The sequence below is a fragment of the Psammomys obesus genome, unplaced genomic scaffold (genome assembly GCF_907164565.1).
Source record: "Psammomys obesus unplaced genomic scaffold, mPsaObe1.curated_primary_1811, whole genome shotgun sequence".
NCBI lineage: Eukaryota > Metazoa > Chordata > Mammalia > Rodentia > Muridae > Psammomys > Psammomys obesus.
The window spans coordinates 1,718,913-1,728,528 of record NW_026591497.1 but is presented as its reverse complement, the minus strand read 5'-3'; the positions used below and the strand labels follow the sequence as shown (position 1 = coordinate 1,728,528).

At 46.4% G+C, this 9,616-nt stretch overlaps 1 protein-coding gene across 1 annotated transcript in view; it reads left to right on the top strand.

Moving 5' to 3' along the window:
- Dgcr8 (DGCR8 microprocessor complex subunit) overlaps positions 1 to 9,616 on the top strand; it is a 37,993-nt gene continuing 28,377 nt past the window's right edge. Inside the window, exons 1-3 of the mRNA XM_055610257.1 lie at positions 1 to 107; positions 4,482 to 5,481; positions 5,915 to 6,074. Coding sequence (XP_055466232.1) covers positions 4,762 to 5,481; positions 5,915 to 6,074 — 880 coding nt within the window. The 5' untranslated portion in view covers positions 1 to 107; positions 4,482 to 4,761. The remainder of the gene's footprint in view (positions 108 to 4,481; positions 5,482 to 5,914; positions 6,075 to 9,616) is intronic.

Genomic DNA, 9,616 nt, shown 5'->3' with positions numbered 1-9,616 from the left:
CCGTGAGCTTGCGAGGGCCTTCGCGGGTTTCGGCGGCGCCGGGGCGGTGAGGGTCGGCCGGCTGTGGTCGGGCTGCGGGCGGCTCGGGCAGGTCGCGGGCGCCACAGGTAGGTGCGGGGCGCAAGGGGCGCCCCGCGGGCGGCGGGTGCTGCGGCCTGGAGAGGCTGCGCCCTTCCCTTTCTCCACCCCCCCATCCCGGGCGAGGCCGCAGGCTGGGGCTCGGGGCGGGGCGCGGCGCGCGAGGCGGGCTGGGCCACGCGGAGTCGCGGCCTTTGTGCAGCGGCGGCCGGGCCCGGAGCCCAGGCGTCTTGGACGTAGGGTGCTGTCGGCCTGGTAATGAAGCCTCTTGGTCGGTGGTCCCTAAGCCATCGCCTCGCCTTCTGGCGGGAGAGGTGTGGGCAGGGACACCTCTCGCCCCGAACTCTGCCTGTTTTTAGCGTTTGGAAAAGCCGAGTAACCGCCCAAGTCTCCACCAAATTACCCATGGATGAAGTGTCATGTAGTTTAGTCAGGATGTGGTTTTTACAGTAACAATGAACGTGGTAGAAATAAATGGGAAGTGGTAACCTGTTGACAGTGATACCTGTCAAGTAGTATCATCCAGTGGACTTGGGTTGCTCGTGGTAGGGATTTGATTTGCCGTCTTGCATGTTTGCATGTACTCGTTGCCGGATGCAGAGATGCCTTTTCTGTGGTTGACTCTTGTAAGCCAGTCACTAGGAGGGGACCCACTCTGCTGGCACAAACTGGACTCCCAGTCTTGAAAGTGGCTCAGTCCCCGCTGTAAGCCATTCCTAACCAAAGGGAGTGAATTGACTGGATAAGTGAGTGTGGCCTGCAAGTTCAGGATGGGAGGATTTGCAGGGTGACAAAGGAATCAATATGGTCATACTGCCTTTGGGTTGAGCAGGAGGCTGTAGTACTGTTCACCACAGCGACATCTCCATGTCAGTCCAGCAAGTAGAAATTGTCCAGATGTGTTGATAATCCCTGTGCCAGGATCCAGGTAGCTGGCTGTGGGTCTGACTTGCTCACAGTCCAATTGGCAAAGCAAAATCTGCATCCACAGGTTCAAAAAGCTGAATAGTGGGGCTAAAGGGTTACCCTTTGAGCTCTGCATGGCCAAACAGTCACTTCACACTTTTACCTGTGAGAAACATGATTTTGACTGGTTTGCCCAGTTTTGGCCTTCTGTTGTCATCATCTTCCTCCCATGTGATCTGATATAGTTTTCACATCAACTTTCCTTGACATCTTCCATGATCATCTTCAACTCTGTCCTCCCTTCTGATCTCCAACTCCCTGATTCTAGTTGTCGTTTTCACTTTGCATAGATTACTTTGATACCAAATAGTTTGATCCAAGCCAAGCTGCAGTCGCAGGCCATGCCGAACAGCCCTTATGCTTGTCTGAAGTCACCTTGGTGCCTCTCTCAGGAAACGTTGCCACCTGTTTCCAACAGCAGACCATTTCTCAGAAACTGCAACTTATAAAAGTCCTGGCTCAAGCTACTCAGTGAACTTTTTAATCCTTCCCTCAAATTTGAACCCCGCTCTTACCCTCTGAGTAGTTTCTTTGGACACAGTGATTTGTTCAATTGCAAGATGTTATAAAATTGAGGTCATACAGAGTCAGGCCTGCTTGTTTGGGTGGCAGAACAGCTGTACCATTTCCTGGCTTTGTGACCTTGAGCACGTTGTTTAACCTTTCTGTCACAGTGCTGAGTGAGTTGCATAAAATCCTTAGAGTAGGGTCTAGGTGAGGGTTGGCTGCCATTGTTAGCCATGGATCAATGAGACCACTATTTTGACCCCTTGTGTGCAGTATCCTGTTTCTCAAGATAAAAAAGGTTAAAAAAAAAAAAAAAAAGACTCCATGATCTGGTCTGCTCTCACTTTCCCTCAGCATACTACCCCACCTTGGCCACACCATGTCTCTGAGCTCCAGGGTCTTTGTTTTCTTCACAATGACCCTTTTACCCTTACTGCCCACTTGGCTCCATTTAGTTCATCTTCAGGTAGGCACTGGCTGTAGAACCTTTTGAAAGCTTCCTATTTCCCAGCCTTTTTCCTTTGTTTTAGCTAGACTATTTCTCAGCATGTGGCATCATTGATACTTCTATTGTAATTATCCCTCTTCCCCACTAATATGTAAGCTCTGTGGGGCAAGTGTTTTGTCGCCCCTGTGTTTAACACATAAATGTGTGTGCCTTATGGAAGGCATTCGGGAAATAGTTGATTAATGAATTCAATTCAGTAAGCTTTCAAAGAAAAAGTACAAAACTTACCTAGGACTCCCTACTGCTGAGCCAAGAGCTAGACAGTTTTCCTGCTCCCACAAGGTGTCCACTTGACTTTCCCAGGGCCTCGGGGTCCCACCTGTGCTGTGTATCTCTTTAAGGGCCCCCCCAACACTTACTAAAGTCTTCATTTCTTGTCTTCATTTTGTAGTTCTACACTGGCCCACAGCTTTTAACTTGCAGTGTGCTTCCCTTTCCTCTCACACTGTTGTCTTACTTAGCATAGTCTATCTCAGAAATCACAGATTTGACTTCCTGTGGTCTCTGCACAAGCTAACAGGCCCTGTCCTCTCATTGGAGGTCTGTTAGAACTAAGAATGCCAACTTGTCTGTCCTCTGCAGTGGTCCTTGGTTGCCAGGAAACTGGCTTTTTTTCCCCTCTGAGTCTCTCCTTGGCTCCTTAGTGATTACTGCTCTTATCAGTCATTCCTAAGCACCTTTGATGGGAACACGTTGGAGAGGTATTTTGTTAAAATTCCCATTGAATTAAAACTGTTAGGTTATCTTAGGTTATAGGAAATAAAGTGATAGTATAGTTTGACCTTCCAGTTATGTCCAGGCTCTAGGGTCATTGTCTCTTGTTTGTGGTAGCACATCTCAGAGTAGACTGTGAGTATTTAAATGGTTTAATTTAAGCTAAACAAGCCTCTGGCTTTTATGTTGTACCTTCAGCAAGGCATAGCCACCTTACTCAATCTTTCACTGCAAGCTGCTTATATAGTTGATGGTTGCTGTTTCTTGTCCTCCCCAGGAGTCTTAGGGGTTGTGTAGGTGCAACCGAGCTGTCGCCCTGGGGCATGGTTGTATGTGTATATCTGCACCTATACCAGTGTACATAGCATGTGCATGTTTATGTGCATGAGGGAGTGTGCATGCATGTGCTTGTGTGCGTGTATGTATTTCTGTTTGTCTGTATGCATGTGTTTCTACCAATAGCCTTTCTGTGGATCTTGGTTTTGTGGCAAGCCTTCTGATCTGCCTTCTCTGTTATGTCATCCCTCTTTGCAAGCATCCTCTGTAACAAAGCTTCCTAGGATTATATCCTTCCCTCTGCTATTTCCCTCTTGTGGTTTTGGTGCTTTACTCCCAGTTCATGTGATTTCCTTCACCAGACGTAGACCTCTTCAGGGCTCCAGAGTTGTGTGGCCTGAGTACTTGTGAGACAGGGCTGCCTGCAGCATCCCTCTGTTCCCTCCAGACTTCTGCCTAGGTACTAGAGTGTACAGAGGAGCTTTTTTCTTCACCTCCTTTTTTCTGCTTTCCACCCCCATAGGGTCTGCAAGCATAGACAATTCCGTGACAATTTCTTATTGTTTCCAGAGCTGCTTCCACATCTTTGTTTTGGAGAACTGTCCCAACACCTGGTGCAGTCATCTATATCTGGTATAGCTGTGAGTCTTTATAAGGAGAGTCACTTTCCTCTTGGTAGCTCCCTATCCTCAACCTGGAGGTAGGCTCCAGGTGGCACCCAGGACCCTTTCTGCCTTGGCTCTAGCTTTCTCCTGTGTTGTCCCACCTATACTCCCCACCCCCAATACTAGCAGGCTCCCTTCCCAACAGACACCCTCTCTCTACTGGGAATGGATCTGTGCTGCCACTCCTGGTGACCTCAGCACGCTGCATCACTGTCCTGTCCACGTGCCACGTTGTGGGCCCAGGAGAGGGGGTCCCTGGGTAGCAGAGTGCCTGGCTATGTCTCTGAGGTCTCTAGTGCCACAGAGTTGAGCTGAGGGTCTCGCTCCCCCTCTGACTGACCCAGACCTTGCAGGTGAGTGGATTGATGGCCGTAAGGAGGCCATGGATTCTACGTGTGCTCCTGAAATGGTGACCTCTCACTGCATGCTTGCTTATCCACTAGGCTGAATTATGGGAGTGCTGTGGGAAAGTTTAGCTTAATTTTAGTCTTAATCCTTTCTGAGCTCTAAGACTATTTTTGTGCCTCTGAAATAGGGATTAAAATGAATAGTTGATAAAATACTTAATTTAGGACTTAAAATTTATATTATAAAACTAGTAAAGTTAGTTTTGTTTTTTTTTTTTTCTGATGTCTAAAAGGCTTCCTTAAAGGCAGTGTTATCTTAGGCCTTTACTATACCATTGATCACATTTGACTTTTAACTTATTACCAGAGAAGTAAAAGGTTTCTGTCATTTTGTGATGATATTTTTAAATTTCTTTGCAGGTGGAAGAAGAAAGGTGTCACTTTGGCATGAAGATAGACTCACTTAGACGTCAATCTTTTAAGCTGAGTGCATTGTGATTTCCAATAATTGAGGCAGTGGTTCTAAAAGCTGTCTACATTAATGAAAAGAGCAATGTGGCCAGCTTGACTAAGCCGCCAGTGTGTGCAGCGCGGGCAGGACGGCACCGGGTCTCCACGGACTTGTGCATGTTAGCAGTATAGATTTATGTAAGGTGGTTTAAAACTCTGGTGTTTTAAAGTAGTCTTAACTGCTCATAATATGGAGACATATGAGAGTCCCTCTCCTCTCCCGCGTGAGCCCGCAGGAGAAGCGATGATGGAGAACCGAGCTTGTCCCTTCCAAGTGCTGCCCCATGAACAGTCTCCACCACCTCCCCTGCAAACGTCCAGTGATGCAGAGGTAATGGACGTTGGCTCTGGTGGTGATGGACAGTCCGAACCTCCTGCCGAGGACCCATTCAACTTCTACGGAGCTTCTCTTCTCTCCAAAGGATCCTTCTCTAAGGGCCGTCTCCTCATAGACCCGAACTGTAGTGGCCACAGCCCGCGCACTGCCCGGCACGCACCTGCGGTCCGGAAGTTCTCCCCTGACCTTAAGTTGCTTAAGGATGTAAAGATTAGCGTGAGCTTTACTGAGAGCTGCAGGAGTAAGGATAGGAAGGTGCTGTACACAGGAGTAGAACGCAGCACTCGGGCCGACTGTAGCCTGCTCCTTAGTCCTGTCAGCGGGGACTTGCATGCTTGTCCCTTTGGCGGGAGTATTGGTAATGGGGTAGGTCTAGGGGGTGAGAGTGCAGATAAGAAGGATGAGGAAAATGAGCTGGATCAGGAAAAGAGAGTGGAGTATGCAGTGCTCGATGAGTTAGAAGATTTTACTGACAATTTGGAGCTAGATGAAGAAGGAACAGGCGGGTTCACGGCTAAAGCAATCGTTCAAAGAGACAGAGTGGATGAAGAGGCCTTGAATTTCTCCTATGAGGTATGTTGGTGACCTGTTCTCTGGAGGGCTCTGAGCAAAAACGAAAGAGAGGTTTGGAAGTGGCTTTATTTTTTTGAAAGCAGGGGAGTCAAAGCAAAACCCTGTGTGAGGTCAAAAACCATTAATGTGGAGAAGAGAAAGTTGTAAGGAGTTTATATTTCTATAGTTTCTTAGTGGAAAGTTTGGGAAACACTGAGCCTTATCTCTTTCCAACCTGAGTCAGCAGGTGCTGAAAAGACTGGCTGGGTGTGCTCCTGGAGTGGGCCTGTTTGTTTCACTTGTCATTTCATCTTGTTTTTCAGATGATCAAATGCCATCAGGGCATACCCAGTCCCCATTGAGGGTTTCCTCTGTGTATTTCCTCACACATGTGAGACTTGTCCTTGGTACAGAAACAAAGAGGGCTGTAGGATCTAAACACCTTATTTTGCAGGATGACTTTGACAATGATGTGGATGCTTTACTAGAAGAAGGTCTTTGTGCTCCCAAGAAGAGGCGAATGGATGAAAAATATGGCGGAGACAGTGATCATCCATCTGATGGAGAGACGAGTGTCCAGCCCATGATGACCAAGATTAAAACAGTGCTTAAAAGTAAGTGAGTCCTTCACAAATCCTGAGTGCTTCAAGGCTCAGAAGAGTTTTATTCCCAAGAATATTTTGCGAGTTCTCTGGTGCCAGTCACAAGTCTAGGTAGAGACACAGGTTGAAGTATATAATAGTCATAGGAGATGAGAAGAAAACAAATTGGACACAAGTACTCACTCTGACATACAACTCAGGTACAGATCTTGACAAATTGCATGGAAGCCACAGAAAGGCTATAGAAGATCCCTTAATGGTGAGCATGGATGTGTGTATGCCAAGATAAAAGATCAATAGCCTGCAGACATGGAGGCCAAGGCCAGACGTAGGTTTTTGGTGTGTTGGCAGGTGATAGTCACCACCTCAGTTTTGGATCTGTTGCAAGTGAATCAGGAAAGCACTAGAAGCAGGCTAATGGTAGATTCTGGGGGGCTGCAGCATGGCACATGCACTGTGGGGCAGGGTGGAAGCTCTGCAAGAATAGACATGTTTGGGAGATGTGCAGAGTGGCACTTACACCTGCATTTGGTGACAGTGGGAGAGCAGCTGGTGAGCACCCACGGCTGTATTATCAGGCTCTGTTTCCAGTGCAGGGAAAGTGTAGGACAAGTTACAGGGGTTTCTGTGTGGACCTGGCTTAGTGGCACCGATTATTTTGATAAGGATGCCAGGATCAGTGGGGGGTAGGAGAGGACAGTAAAAGGCACTTGGCGCTTAGGCACATAAGAGATGCTAAGCTAGGCTAAGGGTGAAGAGGTTACCCTCCTTGAGCTGCTATGAAAAAGGGTCTGCAGGGCTGGGTACCAGATATTACTACACGTGGTAGTGCTAGCTGAGCAGTGGAGATGTCATGATAGGCCATTGCAGACCAGGTGAACCTTAGCCTACAGGTTCTCGGAAGGATGTTTTTTTTGTTTGTTTGTTTGTTTTGTCTTTTATTTTTAAAACAATCTCAATCTTTCAATTTTTGCCAATGAGGACTTGGGAGCCAGGTGCTGGGGTGAAAGCCTGCCAGCTTGGAGAAGCAAAGAAAGCACCCAGCTGACCTTTCACAACTGACCTCCCAGAAGGAATGACTCCTCTTCCATACTGTCTCAACCCCTCAAAATGAGTATCCCTCTCTTCTATTTCCTGTGCATCTCTCTGTCTTCCTGATGTACTCTTGCGCGCTCTCTCCTTTTTTTTTTTTTTTTTTAAGATTTATTTTATTTATTACATATACAGTGTTCTGTCTACACACCAGCAGAGGGCACCAGATCCCATTATAGATGATTGTGAGCCACCATGTGGTTGTTGGGAATTGAACTCGGGACCTTTGGAAGAATGGCCAGTGCTCTTAACCTCCAAGCCATCTCTCCAGCCCCCTCTTTTTTTTTTAAATTAAGTTATTCACTTTTCATCCTGATCATAGCTCCCTGCATCCTCTTCTCCTGATCCCACACTCCTTCATTCCCCCCTTCCCTGTTCCTCAGAAAAGGGGAGCCCCCCTAACCCACCCTAGTTTCATCAAGTAGCATCAGGACTGAGCTCATCCCATTCCCCTGTGGTCTGGCAAGGCAGTCAACTGGGGGTTGAGGGGTGATCAAAAAGTAGGCAATAGAGTCCATCTCGGAGACAGTCCCTGCTCCACTTTCTAGGGAACTCACATGAAGCCCAGGCTGCCCATTGGCTACATCTAGGTCCAGTCCATGCATGGTCCTTGTGTACTTCAGTCTCCACAAGCCCCCCGGGCCCTGGTTAGTAGGCTTTTGGTCTTGTGGGAGTGCTTGTCCCCTCCAGGTCCTTTTATCCTTCCCCCTACTTTTCCACAAGACTCCCTATGCTTTACCCAGTGTTCTATCTGCTGCTGCGAGGAGCCTCTCAGAGAACAGTTATCTTAGGCTCCTGCCTGTGAGCATAGCAAAGTATTGTTAATGGTGTCAGGGCTTGGCTCTCTTCCATGAAGTGGGTCTCAGGTTGGACATTCCCTCAATCTCTGCTCTATCTTTACCCATGCACATCTTGAAGGCAGGGTAAATTTTGGGTTGAAGTTTTTGTGGGTGGGTTGGTGTTCCCCTTTCTCCACTAGGAGTCCAGTCTAGCTGAGACTCCTAGTTGCACAGGGGTCATGGAGACTGAAGAGTACACCTTCTAACTAGACATTCTTAAGATGCTTCACTTGTTCAGTAGTCTCTGGATTCCTTAGTTGGATGCTTTTATTCTCTTGGAAAGATAAACGCAAAACCCTTTTTGGCAGGTTATATCTTTCCTAGGGCAAAATGGCTTTTAGCAACTGAAAAAAATATCGGTTGAAATTTAAAAATTTTTTAAAATTTTGAAACTAAATATACCTTAATATATATGGATAAATATACCTGTAATCCCCTTTCTCTTTATATATAAAATTTAAGGTTTCAATATATTTATTTTTAGACCACAAAGGACATTCACTTTGAATTTTAGCCTGCTTTTGCAAGCAGCTTTTAAATTAAAATTACTAATTCTTATGTGCCTGCCTCTGCCTCCTAAGTGTTGAAATTAACGGTGTGAGCCACTGCCTAGCTATGGATTCCTCATACTTGTTATTTTCATAGGGTTATCTTGGTTTAATTTGGTTCTCCATTTCCCCTTACTTTCTAGTGTTAAGTTTTTTGAGTGTGTAATCTGTAAGTTGCTGATTTATTCTGAATTTGTTCCCTGGCAAATTTTAGTATTCTAGTCTTAATTAAACAGGATGCCAATTTTTTTCACTGTCATTGTTTTCAGATATTTTGCCTGTATGAGGCATATAACATTTGATGTTTTTGCTAACTTTTGCCATTTCCATTCATGCCTTCCATGACCACATATCTTTGCCATTTATCTGCCAGTTAGTGGTTTTTCATTTTGATGACCATTGCACACACGCCATGAGTTGGGGAAGATGGAGATTGCCTTTGCTTTCCTAGTTGTTTATCTTACAGCTGATAGTGCTGCGCTGATTTTGTGGTTCCTTCCTCTTATTGGCCATTACATTTCCTGGTTTATAGGCAGCTGCTTTCCATTAGTTTTAGTTCCATCAGTGATTGAGAACCATCAGTAAACCATGTGTTAGCCAAATGTGACAATTCCATCAGTCCCTACAGTTTAATATGCCTCTCTTGGTGCTGGGGTGAGCAGTTTAGGCAACTGAGTTATTTCCTCAGTGCAGAAAGGCACAGACCCCTTTGCTGCCGAGTCCTGGTCACAAAGGAATTCAGATAGGTGCCAGTTCACTATAATAACTTTTCTTCCATGGCTAATCCTGAAAAGGGCTCTGCTTTTGAACAGCTCTGTCATTGTAACCGGTATTATGACCGTAGGGTGGTTGGCAATGCCTGAGGATAAGGTTCTCCATGCTTTGTAAAATGTCTAGATTTGTTTCTCAGATAATATTTATTCTTCTAATGTGGAAAGTGTTTGCAATAGAAGTCAACAGGCACCAGGTGTGGTGGCCCATGTCTGTAATCCCAGTACCCAGGAGGCAGAGGCAGGCAGATCTCTGTGAGTTCGAGGCCAGCCTGGTCTACAGAACGATTACAGGACAGCCAGAG